Source organism: Micropterus salmoides, unplaced genomic scaffold (genome assembly GCF_014851395.1).
Source record: "Micropterus salmoides isolate LMB-PRFRI ecotype aquatic unplaced genomic scaffold, ASM1485139v1 Ms_hic_scaffold_16, whole genome shotgun sequence".
NCBI lineage: Eukaryota > Metazoa > Chordata > Actinopteri > Centrarchiformes > Centrarchidae > Micropterus > Micropterus salmoides.
In genome coordinates this window covers 9,163,592-9,180,873 of record NW_024040707.1, presented here as the reverse complement: position 1 = coordinate 9,180,873, position 17,282 = coordinate 9,163,592, and the positions used below count along the sequence as shown (strand labels likewise).

The 17,282-nt window shown below is 38.7% G+C and overlaps 1 protein-coding gene and 1 long non-coding RNA gene across 3 annotated transcripts in view; one reads left to right on the top strand and one right to left on the bottom strand.

Moving 5' to 3' along the window:
• LOC119905944 overlaps positions 1–5,139 on the bottom strand; it is a 46,878-nt gene extending 41,739 nt beyond the window's left edge. Inside the window, exons 1-2 of the long non-coding RNA XR_005444909.1 lie at positions 4,834–5,139; positions 3,056–3,125 (exon numbers count right to left, since the gene is read on the bottom strand). This is a non-coding gene — a long non-coding RNA (uncharacterized LOC119905944). The remainder of the gene's footprint in view (positions 1–3,055; positions 3,126–4,833) is intronic.
• Positions 5,140–5,243: 104 nt separating this feature from the next.
• On the top strand, positions 5,244–10,406 carry srxn1 (sulfiredoxin 1 homolog (S. cerevisiae)). Of its 2 annotated transcripts, none has more exons than XM_038723663.1 (2): positions 5,244–5,551; positions 9,187–10,406. In XM_038723663.1, exons 1-2 carry the CDS (start codon positions 5,333–5,335, stop codon positions 9,391–9,393), a joined length of 426 nt encoding a protein of 141 aa, XP_038579591.1. In that variant the 5' UTR covers positions 5,244–5,332; the 3' UTR covers positions 9,394–10,406. The 2 variants fall into 2 exon arrangements, with proteins under 2 accessions (XP_038579591.1, XP_038579590.1); XM_038723662.1 differs by having other exon boundaries at positions 5,246–5,551; positions 9,184–10,406.
• Positions 10,407–17,282: the final 6,876 nt, after the last annotated feature.

Sequence of the window (17,282 nt, the reverse complement as noted above, 5' to 3'; positions counted from 1 at the left end):
GGTCACAGTCGATCAACAGAAAATCAGCAACAATTTTGATAATTTGTTAAGCAAAAATGTCAACATTTCTCTCGTTCCAGCTTCTAATATGTGAATATTCTCTGTTTGTTTATTTATGGTATAGTAAACTGAATATCTTTGGGGCTTGGACTGAAGGATTTGAAGATATTGTCTCCGGGAAACTGTAATGGGCATTTTTCACCATATTCTGACATTTTAAAGATCAATTAATTAATCGAGAGAATAACCTGCAGATTAATTGTGGATGATGAAAATGTTTGTGATTTACAGCCCCACAGAGTTTATTCAAATTCTGCTACCCTGCACAGAGAAATGATCTCTATTGCTAAGATGACAGACAAAAAGCAGTAGAGCTGAAACCATTAGTTAGAAATAATCTGCAAAAATGTTGATGATCGATTAATCATTTCATTTGTTGAACAAGCAATAATACTTAATAAAAAAAATTATTTCCTGGTTTTAGCTTCTCAAATGTGAGTATTTTCTTCTCAGTTTTATATAATTTAATTTGGCTTTGGGCTGTTGGTCAGACAAAACTAGACATCTGAAGACACCACATTGGCCTCTCAACTTGCGCTGTGCATTTTTTATTTTTTGTACATTTCCCAGAGTAGAAAACGAGTCGATTAATAAAAAAAAGTTAGTTGCAGTCCTAAAAAACAACATATATTCTTAATGGGTTTCGCCGTTTCTTTTCCAGTTCACTATTGAAAAATGTGTTTTGGTTGCAACTGGTGTCTCTTACTTGCTTACAGGTGACTTAGAAAGCAACATGTCATCTTTGTAATAAGAAAAACTATCAGTACTTGATTCAACACTCCTTCAACTGGCACCCACCCTCCCTCTGACCCGACCCATACATCTGGCGCCATCTGTTGGCTGATCACCAACTGTCAGCAATAACAATTCAACAACATCAGCAAGCTTTGGTTGTTGATAACAACTGGATAATTGAACTGTAGAGATATTCTCCTCTAGGCTATTATTTTATTTTCAAAATGAAAACATGAATGTCCTTTCAAACAATTTTCATGTTATAACCAATCTGCATGCATACTGACCAACAATAGGTTGGTAAAACCATTCGGTTCAACCAGTCAGGGCCAACCAACTGTAACTGCCCCTTTAAGAGCAAACAGTTTGTCTTTTCACATTCTGCATCACAGGAGAGATGCTCATTAAAAGTGCCTCCATTCCTCACTGTTTCATCAAGTGAGACTGCCAAGCTCTTTAACTCAGTGTTCTTGATGTTTGTGCTGTTTGTGTAAAAACCCATCTGTTTCCTCGTCTCTCTGTTGGCAGAGGGTCCACCTCATCCGTATGCTTCTCTTTTTGAAGTCATGTCAAAATCGCATTTTTATGCATCTAAGATATCCAACTTGTCATCAGCACTCAAGCAAAAGTCAAGGAGGGCACTCCTTAAATAGCTCCTCTTTTTCCTTCATATACTATACATGCAGAAACAAGTATTGCAAAGGAATTACAGATGTAAGATTTTTATCATTTGCTTTAGAGATAAATAAGATTTTAAAAATGCTTTTGTTGCTTCCCCATGTTGATATTTCAGCTTGAACAGTTTGAAAAAAATCTGCATCTGTCTTTAGGGTAAAGATAATAAACTCACTGATGTAAATGGAAAAAAGACTACAACTTAAACCACATCTAAATAATCTCACTCTAAAGCAACACTTATTTTCTCCCTCTGGATGAGGTTGAGAGAGCAAATTTATTTCAATGCAAGAAAGATCATTAAACAGAAATCCTGTTCTGGGCAGCGGTACTAGAAGGAAATAGTGCAGAAAATTATTTCATAGGTTTAAGCAACGAGAGCCACCAGTGAATAATCAACATAACTGAACAAATCAGTCACACATACAGCCGCAAACACAGCAACATCTACTGTTGCTAAACCGTGTCACGATTTCAGACACATTCATCTATCACAAAGCCATAGTTTGAAGACTGAAAATTGCAGTCAGAATAATTATCACTTTAAAAGCATGTCAACGTGTAAAAAGAAAAAAAGAGAGAAGGTATAAATAAATACAGCTCACTTCTCTGTCGGAAAGCTGGCAGGTAATTTTCTTCAACTGCTCTAAGTGTGACAATCCCACGGGGACTGAAATCTAATATTAACAGCAAATCATTATGTGGGAACTGTTCTTCCGTGACCTGCCGCTGTACCTGTGTGACTAACTCAATCTAAGTAATTGAGATATGTTAGCAACTATAATACAGTCCTGCTGTGACAGCAGAGGGTCACGCAGAGTGTAGTGGGACTCCAAAAACACCTCAGCACTGGAAATGATTTACATGTCTATATGCGTGTGATGCTGATTTCTTTTGATGCGTGATGATGTGGCTTTTGATTGACAGCAAAGAAGCGACTTAAATCTGACATTGTATAAAGTGGTGAATGCCCGGGGGGGATATGTCACCATACATATTTACTATACTGTAGTTATTCATACAGAAACACCAAGTCATGTAGCCAGCTGCACAATCAATGTCAGCATATTACAGTCTAATTGGAGTTTTTTAGCTATACACACTATACTGGTGTCAGCTAAATTGCTCTTACAGAAAAAAAGTAGGAAATGTAAGGTGGCTTTGAAAGCTAAGTTGTTGTTGGGGGAATTACAAACAGATTGTTGCTGTTAGTACAAAACAATCACAAGACAATGAGGCGAAAAAGTTGATTAGATTCACTGCAGCACCTAAATTACCGTGTTTTTTGTTGTTTTATTCTACACGGATTTATGTATGTAATGTACTGATACCACAGTTAATGATTACATACTATATATAGGCCTCCTTCATGTTGTAACTGATCCCCGTGTGACCAATTAATCAACATAAAAGGCACTGCCACTGTAGTTCAAAGAATTTGTAATAATTCAATATAATGGCCTCTCCTGTCCAAGAAATCATTTTTAATTGTCTCATTAGAAGATGCTGTAGCTGTGGTTTGGAGAAAACAACAATAGTTCTGTTTCCGCTCCACTGCCACATATCTTTGAAGCTTTCCACTTACCTGTTCAGTGCTGCGGGCCCAGACGTCCTTTTTTTGTAACCACAGCAACCTGGCTGGCTCTTTGAAATCCCTGCAAAAATAGAATATCACCAAGTAGTGCACTTTGAAGGAGGAAGCCTATATCATGCAACAGTCGACAATACAAAACACTGACCTCATTAAAAACTATTGTCACCAAAGGATTCTGGCCTTGTAGCGGCTCTTTTCAACTTCTTGACTAATTGCTGGGGTGAATTTTAATGAGAAACAGTTTTAGCCATGAATTGAATAAGTTATCTTACAAAAGGGGTAAAGTTTGTGTGTTGTGTTACATGTACATGCCTTGAAGTACTCAACAGCTACCTCCAATACGGGCCTGTTTACATGCTAAGAAGCAGACTTGTGTATCCTAATGTTCTGTTTGACAGTTCAAAAACACACTTAACATTGTTTCAGCAGCTTGATACTTCATGACTAGAAAATCGCTTATTAACATGATTGTGATGACACATTTCAGAAGATGTACTTCTGTTGGGGTCTCAGAAACTGCAGCTGTAAAACACGGTTAAAACAGGGGATTTTCACATGCTCTCTATCTGTGATTGGAGTAAGTTTTACGCAGCTCTATCCTTCCCAAATTCCAATAAGTCTATTAGGATTTCTCTCAGTAGGTTTCATTTTCTGTGAATTAGTTTTTAGCAAACAAAATGAATATTTTATACTTATTTTTGTGTTGTAATAACAATTATGTCCCTATTTTCTCACCTTTGTCAAATGTACAACAATTACGCTTACTGTTTTAACACCAGCAGCAGTGGGGTCTGTGGGATCCCAAACCATGAGGGAGTGAAGCTAATGCCAGCAACAGGTAAAGGTTAAGTACTGTCCTTGACGTACTTAGTGACTTTCCATCACTGATTGCAGTAGACATAAAAGACTCAATGTACAGTTAGAGTTAAAGCTAGAGTGTGGGACTTTCACATATAAATGAATGACTGATTAAGAATATCCCTGCCAGGTAAATCTCTCTGTACTCACAGTATACAGAGGTTTTAAAATCTAGTGTCTGTGGTGATGTTTCTGTGCTGGATCATCGGTAGTGATTAGTGAAATGTATAGTTTTATGCCAACCAGCAATGACCAAAGCTGTAGGGCCAACAGCAGCAACTCAATATGAGTCATTGTCCAGATATGCCCTATTTGTCATAAAAAGTGTTTTACCGGTGTTGTGTAATTATTCTCACTGTTAAAAGGTGAAAACTAAAATTCCACACTGCAGGTCTAACTTCTACTATTACAGTGAGAATATAAAATAAGTAGAGGAAAGGATATTTACAGCAGCTATAACCTAATCTATATTTTTATCTTAACAATGTATTAAATGACAAATGATGAACCTATGGATAATTATAACCTAAATCTGCAGCTCCCCTCTGCTTTACAGAGATTTATAGTATCAATTTATTATTTTAGCCGTTCAGCCACAACATAACTGTTTTAGTTTGCTCTCACCACTCTCATTAGGTTGTTTTCTGCTGCAGCAAACAGCTAAAAAGCTCTAAAAACCCACTGAACACTAGCTGGTCTTTATTTTATTTTTATTATTGTGATTTTGTATTATTGTATAAGTAAGCACACCTTGAGCAATGTACAATCCAGAGTCAAATTCCTGGTATGTGTACACATACCTGGCAATAAAGCTGATTCTGATTCATTTAGCAGCTACAGAGCCAGACAGTTCCCTCAGGAGTTGCTTGAAACCACAAACAGAGCAAAAAGAGGGTGAATATTGGACTTACATTCATCAGGTGGACATGAACATGACTCCAAATGGATGATAATGTTGCTCCTTAAATGCTGGATGTGTAAATAAGAAACCGTCTGCTAACAAGTTCGCCATATCAACTTAAAAGTTATGTCAATGTTGTGTTGTTGTTACAAAATAAATCAGTTACTGCAGGTTTAAGTGGTGCTAACAGTATGTGTGAACCGGAATTGATGTATGCTAATTATCCTTCTGTCTAACAACATTTATGCTAAATGCTGACATAACAAATAAAACTTTTTACATTAGATAAAAGTAATACTGGCTCTCTGAATGCCAAACGTAGCTCCAACCGACAAAGGAGGGCGTCGTACATTTGTGATTGACAACGCGGTAGACCAATGAAAACCTTAAAGACTCCACGCATACAAACCTGCGTAAAGATCGTAAAGAAGATACAAATCAGCAACAAGGAAGTGAAGAGACACCCACACAGAGATCTACTATAGTCTACTATAGACTAAAGTAGATAAATGTTTCGCTTGTGGCACGGCACTAAAACTCAGGTGAAACTGTTGGTTTGTAGAAACACGTCTACAATGTCCACTCAGTCCGGCACGGAGCACGTTAACAGGTCGATTCACTCGGACACCGTCGAGGAAGTCCACAACGTCCCGATGGACGTCATCATCAGACCGATTCCTCCGGTACTGGATGAGCTAAAAGTTCAGAGTCTGATGAACTCAATAAAGGTAACACGGGTATTATCATGGAAATGTATGCATCCTACAGTACAGTGTAAAATCACTAATAGATTAATTTCAGGTTCATGTGTGCATATCTGAATAGTATCTCCTTAAATCCTATTATATCACCACAGGAAGATGTACGGTGGTGTGTTGAGGCACGTTATTAGGCTTAAGTACAAGTACAAAATAGTTGTACTTGCGTATACGTCAGCAGTGCATTTCAGAGAGGAAACTGTGTTGTTGTTTTTACGCCATTACATGTATCTGACAGTTATAGTTACAAGATACCAGAGCTGTAGACTTGAGACTGAAGACTTGGACTTGAACTCTGTGTTTTAGATTAGACTTCCTTGCATGGCATCACACCTTGAATATTTAATTATTAGACCTATGCATTTAAGCATAACACAAAACAAAACACAATTAACACAGTTTTTAAAGTAAAATGTCACAACTGGTCATCATTCAGAGACCTGAAGATTTGCAGCTTAATTTACTTACTAGATAAGATTTGCCTCAATTAGAAGTACCCTTTGCAGGTTATGATTTTAACTGCTAAACACATGACCAGTTTATGAAATATGATACATTCAGGGCCAAACAATTCCTGGGAATATAGAGGTTTTATAATGACATAAAGAGGATTTCATACATATTACAGGTTTTTTTTTAAATTAAAAGTTGATTCCTTTTTTTCGTAGAAATTGTAGATTACTGGTGAGGGATTAAGCAAATAAATAATAAAATTAAAGTACATTTGACAGGTTTTAGTCAATAAATAGCATACATATATTAATTAAAATGATTTTTTCCCCCACCATAATTAAATTCATGGTACCAGATCATAATGTAAAGAGATCAGATATACCGAAAATGTATTTATACATTAAATTTAAAATACATTCGACAGAGTTTGGTTGGTGGTTTTAGTTTCAGCTTCCGTATTTCTAAAATCACAGCGCTGGATGTATTTTTCTACTCTGAACAAAATTATAAACGCAACACTTTTGTTTTTGCCCCCATTCATCATGAGCTGAACTCAAACATCTAAATCCATCTACCTCACAGGCGTGGATATCAAGATGCTGATCAGACAGCATGGGTATTGCACCTTAGGCTGGCCGCAATAAAAAGCCACTCAAAAATGCAGTTTCACTGTATTGGAGGGTCCGGGGGGAGTCTGGAAACCAGTCAGTATCTGGTGTGACCACCATTTGCATCACGCAGTGCAACACATCTCTGTTCAGAGATGGCTGGTCTCAGATGATCTTTGAGGTGAAGATGCTGGATGTGGAGGTCCTGGGCTGGTGTGGTTACACGTGGTCTGCGGTTGTGAGGCCAGTTGGATGTACTGCCAAATTCTCTGAAACGCCTTTGGAGACTGCTTATGGTAGAGAAATAAACATTCAATTCATGGGCAACAGCTCTGGCGGACAGTCCTGCAGTCAGCATGCCAATTGCTTGCTCCCTCAAAACTTGCGATATCTGTGGCATTGTGCTGTGTGATCATTTTTGAGTGGCCTTTTATTGTGGCCAGCCTAAGGCACACCTGTGTTTTTGTAAGTTATACATTTTTACCAAGATATTCTCTGTTCAAACTCCAGTTGTGCTTTCACATAAAAAGTAATTTAAATGATGGTTGTCTTACTTGTACATTAGAAAATGTGATGGGGATATAGCTGAAAATACCCATGCTGTCTGATCAGCATCTTGATATGCCACACCTGTGAGGTGGATGGGTATCTTGGCAAAGAAGTGCTCACTAACACAGATTTTGACAGATTTGTGAACAATATTTGAGAGAAATAAGCCTTTTGTGTACATAGAGAAAGTCTTAGATCTTTGAGTTCAGCTCATGATGAATGGGGGCAAAAACAAAAGTGTTGTGTTTATAATTTTGTTCAGTGTACATTCGACCACCCGAAATTTCCTCCACCTCTATTAGCTATAATCCATATAATATAAACCCCCGAAACGAACCATTCTGCATAATACGTGCTTTGATTTTTGACAGTTTACTTTTAATAATTATGTATTTTTACTTTTAATGCAGCAGCCTGTTGCACCAGCGATACGTAAGTTCTACTTTAAGTTAGGGTGCAAAGTCCACACTAAACAATACGTTGAAACTAGTTAGAGACTTAAGCTGTGTTGATGTTTGGTTGCACCACCGAGACTTAAGGTCCATCTTAGCTACTCTGGCGTAAAGTCCATACTAATCAAAACAGCGTCGCAGAAAATGCCGTTTCCACATCCCATGGCCAATCAGTGAACAGCACTATTCTTAACAGAGAGTTTATTACAGTTTTGTCATCTGTTTGTCTCTCTCTCTTTCAACATTTTGCAATACTGAAGAGGCTAATGGGTAAATATAGCAACAAAACACCAACAAAAAGGTACGTAAACAAGGACAAATAATTATGATTAGGTGATAACTATGAAACCTTAATCTACAGCTAGTCCAACAGTGACATTGAGTGGTAAAACCGTTAACTACAACATAGACGTAATTTAACGGTGCCCGTAATGAACGGTAAATTATAAGGGGCAGCTGAAATTGTAACATTATAGCTTCTATACGCGAAGGAGCCATTATACATTGGGGGGACATGTCCCCCTCATATTTCAAAATCTGTTTTTTCCCTGCTACTTTTCTTCTGCGATTTCGGAGTTCGGCTAGGCGAGAAGGTTTAGGCTTCTATGAGTGGCTAGTGTAGTCCTATAGAAAACATCCCACACAACGCAAAGGAGGTGCTAAAAAGTTAAGGGAGAAAAAATATGAGTTTGCTGGAGGCAGACTCAGCTAAGTGCCTCAATATTACAGACTTTTCTTCTGGGCTGCAGTTATTAACAGCCTACCTGAAGACAGTAGTGAGGGCGCCTGCAGCAGGGTGGTTAGTAACTTGTTACAAGTAACGCACATTAGCAAAATAAATAAAAATAAGTCATTGCCTTTTCACATTCCTTTATTATTTATATTTTTACTATTTAATCCAGTGTTTTCTTTGGCCAGTAATCTACTCTTAATTTCGCTACATTTTCAATTCATACCTTCATAACTTAACCAGTCTGTGATCTGCATTTTGCTTCATTAACCGCAATGAACCATCCAGGCTGTGTGCGTTTGGTTACGCAGAAGAGCCCGGTATAATTTGCTCCTCCTGATCCCAGTCAACCCCCCTTGAAAACGATGCGCCATGACAACCACTCGACTATTTTATGGAGGACTTTCCACCTATTAAGGACTAGGTGTAAGATTTAAATCGTAACTTATGTCTACGTTGGATGTATTTCAGCTGGTGCAACCCTTAAAACGTTAGTAGCACGTAAACTCCGACTTAAGTTAGACATTACGTTCAAACTAGGCAAAGTTTGAACTTACACATAGTTGGTGCAACCCAGTGCAGGACTTTAACTTGTTGATGGAGTATTTTCTCACTGTGGTAAACGTGCTGAGTACAACATCCACCTCTGCCTATGATGTTCTTATAATATTCCTACAGGAGCATGTTTGTAATAACATCTAGCTACTCACTCATACTGTAGTTGCCCTTTTACTATTTGTTGCAATACTTTCATAATTTCTGCTCCGCGCTTGCTGCATGAATAAATTGTCAGTTTGTCTTTCCTTCCAGGAGACAGCAGACATCAGTGTTATTCCTCCCATTGATGTGCTCTGGATCAAAGGCAGAGAGGGGGGAAATTACTACTATTCTTTTGGAGGCTGTCACAGGTTTGCTGCGTATCAGAGGTTGAACATGCCGACCATCCCAGCCAAGCTCATCAAATCAAACATCTCAGACCTTAGCACTTACTTGGGGGCGTCGACGCCTGATCTGCGGTGATGCTGGACAGCCTGGGAGAGACTTCCCTCAGGTTACTCTCATACTCTCACACAGAGTTTTCACTGCTGGGGACTGCAGAGAAAAGGATGTACCAGCAGGGGGAAATGTAACTCTTTAGTTAAATACATGATATTTTTCTTTTGAAACCACATATATGTAATTTAAAGGATGTGTGTGTTTGTAAATGTGTGTTTTTGTAAGTTATACATTTTTACCAAGATATTCTCTGTTCAAACTCCAGTTGTGCTTTCACATAAAAAGTAATTTAAATGATGGTTGTCTTACTTGTACATTAGAAAATGTGATGGGGATATAGCTGAGCAACACTACACCGCAATAATGGATGTCACTAATAACATTAACAAAGTTTCTGTTATATTCAACTGTCCCAGTAAGCCATGTCAGGGAGCCAGCTTGCACAATATATTGTTGCGTTCAGGCCATGTCTGCTGAATTGGAAGAACAGGAAAAGTGCCATTGTTCCGACTTTAGATGTAACCACGTCTTTTGTAGTGTTTGTTGAAACTTTGTAGATCTTTTCACTAAGTGGGAGATATCCTTGCTATCAGGATTTCCTGATTAAAAACAGTGCTGAGTTGCTGACGTGAGGAGTTTTTCCAACTCGGCTGCTCATGATTACAATCCTGATTGACATGATGTGAACGCAGCATTGTCCGACATCTCTCTCCATTTTATTTTAATAGGTCTGAATTCTGAGTGTGTAAATGCATGCACCATATAATGACCAAAAACAGTGTACATGGAAATGGCGCTTATAGACCAGATGGTTTCTAGGAGCCAGTCGTTATGAGAACATCAGGCTGACAACGTCTCGTGTCAAATTGCAAGATGTTGTTAAGTCTGCCCCTTTTCCCAGTCATCAGGCTTTCTTACTCATCATCTCTGTAAAAGATCTCTGTTGTAACCTTCCAGACTGTGTTTTGCCAAAGAAAGAGGAGGAATGAGGAAAAACAATCCAGGTCATTTCATATTAAAGCCAAAGCTCTTTCTCACTTCCTTGTAGTGCTCTCAGATAAACTCATTTTACAAATGCATGTAAAAACAACCTGATTGATGGCTGAGTCTCCAAGCTGAAGTCCCTGATGCGAAGAGTAAAAATGTATTCCACTTCCAGTAAATAACATAGATAGCAGTTTTTTGCCTCTTAAACATGCACATTAATATTAATGGTTGGTTCTGCTGTACTGAATAATCTTGTGTAAATGTATTTCATAATGCCCTGTTTGTTTTTGGTACTGACTTTCCCTGCTTATTATATCAAGTCAGTTCCCCTGCAACTCTGTTTTAGAGGATGGAAGGTAGGTTTATAGAATAATGTAGGTAAACAGGTATACATCACAGGTCAGTGCACATAGAGGAGGACTTTCCGACATCAGCGCCTTCACAATGCAAGCTCAGTTGTTTGAGTTGCTTGATAGTCTCCCTTTGTGGCCATTGAGGAAATGAAGGGAGACCTGGGGCAGCTTTTACCGACCGGCCCTAAAGGACTCTAAATTTCTCATCTGAAACGTCGCGTGTGAGAAGACTTCCTGTGGCTCTCTCACTGTCTGGAAGTAACCATATCCTCAAAGGGTTTTTGACACGCAACACCGGTATGAAAAAATATATTGCACCTGTTGCTTTGGGGAGCGTTTTCCATGGGTGGTTCTGTACGCTTTATCTTTGAGGATTTAAACAGATCAAGGGGATTTAGGGGGGTACGAAGCGGAAGTGTTTTTCACAAATGGATTGGGGCCATGTCAATTCTCATAGAAGTTTTTACCGTTTGATGTTGTATTGCTCAGTGATGACTTAACAAATTAACTTTCATGAGAAAGTTCATGAGATTTGATGAAGCCCTAAGCAGACTTTGATTTTCGCTAAGTATAGTTTTTCTCCCGCCACATCCCTACAAAAACTTAAAATTTGACACATGAATCTAAGGAGACTATTTTTTTCAATATCTCTAACCAAAAACAATGACTAATGATGGTAGAATATAAAACAAAGATATGATATAGACTTTTTTTTTAGTGTGCAAAGAGTTTAAATGGGTCTGACAGTATACTGTAGTAGTATAAAATTTGCAGATGTGTACAATTTACTGCGTATACACATTTTAATTTCACAAACAAAGTGTTTATGCATTTATGGATCTGTTTTTCACAGAGGCTGCAGTTTCAGGACCGCAATCCTTGGACCAGAACTGCATTTCTAGGACCCTTACTGTGATTACACAACCATCACCGAGTGTGTGCCTAAAACTTAGTTATTGATTATATGCATGTTGACTAGTTAACCCTACAGCTGTGCACATCGGCCGTACTAGCAGACAGGGTTAAGGTGCGAAAGCGAATCCAGCGTTTTGGGCGGCTTGATTACGTACAAAGTCAACGCAAAGACGCGAATTAGCTCCGAGCGGCACGAATGAGGCGTTCAAATTTTTCAACTTGGCCGAAAAATTTGCTTGAGGCGCTGTTGCGAAAGCCTGTCAGCGGTGAGATAGTTCAAACGTCACCGGCAGCTTTGGAGCATTGTTTGGAGAGGACCTGCCGAGCGGTTTAATGACAATCCAACAGGGAGCTGTTAAAGAACGAGGAAGTGTGCGGGGAGCAGTGCTGCAGCTTTCAGAGAAATAAACACCCATAGTCGGTCTGGATTCTGCTCTGACAACTATGCCATTTGCCTGCGGGAGGAGATCAGAGTTAACTGCTTTTATTAAATTAGCTTTTTACTTTAGTTTTTGGGATTACAACTTGATTTATCTTCACTTGCGCTTCTCTGCAGCTAGCTTCCGTGCACATCCGGTTCCACTGTTGTTGTTAGGGTCAGATGGCACCGGAGTTCTGTCGGACTACTACTTCATATTTATATAAAAACCGGACAAAGCTGGACATTACTTGGAAAAAAGAAAGCGAGAAACTTGTCGCAAAAGAACTACAGTCCCGAAACTGCAGTCTCCGGTACTGCAGCTATATAATATTGGTTTTTGCATATTTGCGGATCATTACCTGTCAATTTGCAGGTCATGTTACATCTGTGACTTCCTTTTTACGCATTTGTGGACGAAAGTTTTTCTGTACCACAGATCTGTAAGTGTGTGAGCAGTTTATTAGCTACACCAGCAGATTTACACTTATTCATTTAGCTGACGCTTTTATCCAAAAGGACTTACAATTGCTATACATGTCAGAGGTTGCACACCTCTGGAGCAATCAGGGGACAATGGGGGATGGGCCACAGTGGGGGATTGAACCCGGGTCTCTCACACCAAAGGTATGTGCCTTATCCATTGTGCCTTCACCACCCCCAGATAAAGTATAAAGTGATAAAGTATCCAATAGTATATACACTTGTACAGAAAAGTTTGAACAGAGTAGAGTCTAGTGGTCCAACAGAAGCAGAAGTGGTTGTCTCATACAGATGACCCTGGGCAGTGGATATTTTTACAACTCATGGGAGGTTGTTTTTTTTTTACAGATCTCCGCAGTACACATTGGACAAAATTCCACAAATGCGTGAAATGGAAGTTACAAATGTAACCTGACCCACAAATTGATTGAAAGCAATCTGCAAATGCGCTAAAACTGTTTTGTGTGTAGAAATCGCTTGTGGAAAGGATTTTACACATCACAAATGTAAAAATACATATTTGTAGATAGTGAAATATTTGCGTAATATTTCATAGTTCACATTTGTGGATTGTTTTCTGTGGGTTACAAATATTAAAGTCCAATAAAATATTCCATAAACGCCAAACAATTAATTTCTTTTTGTCTGTTTCTGAGAAAAACAAGGGTGAAAATTTCACTTTATTATGTTTTGGTGATACAAAGAGGATTAGTCATTCATCTACAAACACTCGCTATAGTGTCTGCAGTGACATTGTTTATTAGAACACAGACAGATTTCTCTATTTCTGGCACCCCATCAAACTCGGTTACCTACATAATTGGCTTGTGCACGTCTGTACCATATAGTACCATAAACTAAAAAACATGAATTGCTCTGTTTGTTTTTACTGTAACCAGGTTAAAATAAATGGGTTGTTCAACACTGTTTTAAATTTTAAAAGCCTGCTTTTGCATTTTTCTATTTTTATCATGGCAGATTTTTCTCATGTATGGACAATTGTTTTAACAGTGATAAGCATTAATAAATAGAGCTTTTCCAGCTGTCTTCTCACTGCTGAATCTATGTGGCAGATTAAAAATGCCATACAAACCTTCACAAATCTGATTGTGGTTCTTCATTATAGTGCGTCTACATTTAAGCTTAAAAAAAGGTCTCTGGTTAGCCAGCTCACCCATTTGTTCCACTTGGGGAGGTATTACAACCAAATCCTCTTGAAAGAGTTTAGGTGTTTGATTCGCTGATGACTTCTCACAGCTTCCTATCCGGAATTCGATCAGACTACTGGTGGCTGCAGGCGTGTAATTTGTGCCAGATTTGCAGTGCTTTATCCTCCCTCTGACCTCACCACTTGCGCGTAAACCTTCATCTTTGTGTAGCTTTGTGAAAGAATACATGTGGTATGATAGCAATAGGCTGTATTTCACACGGGCTGTTGACTTCTGAGCAACATCTGAGCCCACCTGCAACAAAACTGTTAGACAAACCTGCTCTGCAGAGGAAGTTTGTGTTGCACCTACACATTAACATGTGTCTACTATGTTTTTCAATAGGGCCTTAGTACCTTAAGAAAACGGGTACTGTGTGTCCCAGTGTTCCAACACAGATCTGGAGAAAACACAACAAAACATGATGCCACAGTACAGATCCCCTCTATAAATGCTTTGCTGAACAAGGATGAGGAAAAACATGATATGCTGTTGTTGTGTTTAAGATTTCGATATTTTTCTCCTTAGCTTTACCTCAGTACAGCCTCGCCTTAACCCCAACCATTTTTCACCTGACCATACACTGTGAGACAGAAAAAACAGACCTCCCAAATCCCATGAAAAGATAAAAACCAACAGTGCATTAATCCTGTCTATCAATACCTCCTGGCTTCCCCAGCCTGTCTGTTGCTCTCAGACGATTTTCTTTGTACTGAAAACATAAATCTTAAAAACAGGGTCCTGATTTTTTCAATGTTTATAAAAAGCATCCAGATGATATCTAAAACACCTGGGCACTGTACTGTGTTTTGGGCAAACGGTTAAATTGTGTATTTCTTGGGAACCATTTTCAGCCACAGATTTAATTCTCTAGTGAGTATTTACTGAAGCAGGGCTGTGTAAGTGGTGTCAGCAGTGTTCATCGTAATGAAGGAACATATCACCCAGTACAACAATGTTGCTCATTGATGTTTTTAACCATTACAATAGAGATCTATGACACAGAAGAATAAATTATTTCTGGCTTTAGCTTCACTAATATTTTTTTTTATTTTTTAGCTTTTAATAGGATTGTTGAAAAATGGAGAATATCGCCAGGCTTGGATGGAAGGAAAAGGCATTAACCAGCTGTCTTGGCTTTGACATGTACATGTATGCAAATGTGTCAGCAGCAGAGGGAAACCTGGAGAATTGTGAGTGAAACAGTGGCTGGTCCACCACCACCAGCTGTGCTGAAGAAAAGTGGATGAGGTGCAGAGTGACTGCTGCCCAACAAGATTAACTAGGCTCATTCAGATTGCCTGTGCACATTTGAATGTGCCAATGAAACTATATGATACTGTACCTGTGCACTTAACACAAAGTACAGTTGAGACTAATGGGAATGTTGTTTTGCAAGTAACATTGGTAAGATTAACATTTTGATCTGATGATGGCGTTAGATGAAAACTGAATGTGTGCACCAAATTTCATGGCAATTCATCCGACAGCTGGTGAGACATTTCGCTTAAAAGTAAGAGCGTCACCAAAGTTATCAGCATTGATCCTCTGGAGACCATGAATGTCTATACCAAATTTTGTGCCAATCAATCCAGTGGATGTTGAGATATTTCACAAGATAAGTGAAGACTTCGACATGCTGGTGGCACTACAGAAAAGCTCAGATGATCACCAAAAGATAATCCTCTTGGATAAATTAGTATCTGCACCAAATTGCGTTGCCATCAATCCATTAGTTGTCTAGACATTTGACTAAAAGCCTAAAATATCAAGCTCATTGTTGTGCTAAAGGAAAAGTGAGGCGGTAACCAAAGTCACTGGAATTCATCCTCTGGGGACCATGAATGTCTGTACAAAATTTCATGGCAATCTATCTTGTAAAGTGATGGGCCGACATTGCCATCGATAGAATCGTAAAACATGCAGCAACACACACACAGAAAACCTTCCTTGTATGTGCTTGATGGCTCAGACAGAGCTGCTGTTCTTGGATCTCTGAAGGACAACAACACAGGACTCAGTGGGTGGCAAACTCAACATGCTGTCGTCTCATCAGTATGGATAAATGGATCTACTTCTTCCGGACAACCAAAGGAGCGTTTCACACTTCCAAGAAATAAGATAGTTGTTCTAAGAACGCTTCAGCTTCTATCGTTAGATCCAAGTCAATACACACACACACACACACACACACACACACACACACACACACAGGTTCACGTCTCACAAAGACAAACTAAATTTACCGGGTTTTGATCGGGTCCTTGTAAATGTAGTCAACCATACAGCAGCAGCAGAGAGTATCTGAGACTCGCAACATAATTTATTTGATGATAGTTGATGGGATTTGTTGACATTTTAATGTGTTATTACTGGATCATCAGATATCACAACAAATTATTGAAGATTTGTGAAGCACATGATTTTTTAAATTACTTTGCATAGAGTTAAATCTCTGAAGAGACTAACTTATTATGCTAATTAAAATATTCACACAGCCTTTGCCACTGCAGGTTCCTGTCCTTTGTAAGACCTCAGTACTCCTTCAGCAGACAGTTTTGGTGTCTGATGTCTTACTGTTGATGCAGCTGAGGCACATTGAAGAGGCTGAATGTGCTGCCAGCTGTGGCTGGAAGGGACTTGTGTCTGCCGATGGGGCTTGGAGGGACAAAATCATCCATTTGCCGCTAGTTTGTTTTTTTAAACTCAGGGCAGCAAGCAAATAAATGCTTGCCATTCCAGGATCATCTGCTCAGTGTTTATTTACTCACATTTAACTTTCTCCTGCTGCCTGACCTGTGCTCCTCAGTGTGTAGTCCAATGCCAGCTTTTAATATGGTGATGTAACAGTGGAATTATTTACTCTAATTAGTCTGAGCCACTTTGTTGCGGTGCAATAGTGATTCAAAGCCAAACATTAAGTCGGGCTTCCTGAAAATGAAATTCAAATGAAAGAACTTCTTACATTTGGCTTGACAATTTCCATTGGAAATTTCAGAGTTGGAAAGACCAACAAAATAATTTGCATACACACCACACTGCACAAGTTCTCCAAACACTTGCACAATTATAATTGCTCAAGTTGCTGAAATTTTGTGGAGAAATTAAATTCCTTTTGGTCTCGACTGTATTGGTGTGTTTTACCAGCCAACAAAAACAAGCCTCAGTGGGTGGCAGCACTATAAACATGTCAGACTGTAAGCTGTAAAATAACTGAAAAGCAAACTTCAGTCCCTCAAGGCCATTAAAATACTTTATAGCTTAAACATTTAAATTTTGTAATCATGCTCCTGGGCCATAAACCTATACAGCCAGTGGTGGCAAGTAACTGCATTTGCTCTGTACTGTACTTAAGTACATGTACTTACTTGAGCTTTTTAATTTAATGTAACTTTATACTTCTCTACTTTATATCTATATCTTAGTATATATTGTATTTTTTACTCCACTGCGTTTATTTGACAGCTATAGTTACCAGTTACTTTTCTGATTAAACTTTTACATAAAAACATTTGATCAGTTTATAATAAAAGATGTATTTTTATCGAC

What these genes read in the sequence shown, in the direction of transcription:
- srxn1 (XM_038723662.1), top strand. Translation starts at nt 5,333, where the DNA reads ATGTTTCGCTTGTGGCACGGCACTAAAACTCAGGTGAAACTGTTGGTT. An exon ending in GTCTGATGAACTCAATAAAG is followed by an intron (nt 5,552 to 9,183) that starts GTAACACGGGTA and finishes CTTTCCTTCCAG; the next exon opens with GAGACAGCAGACATCAGTGT.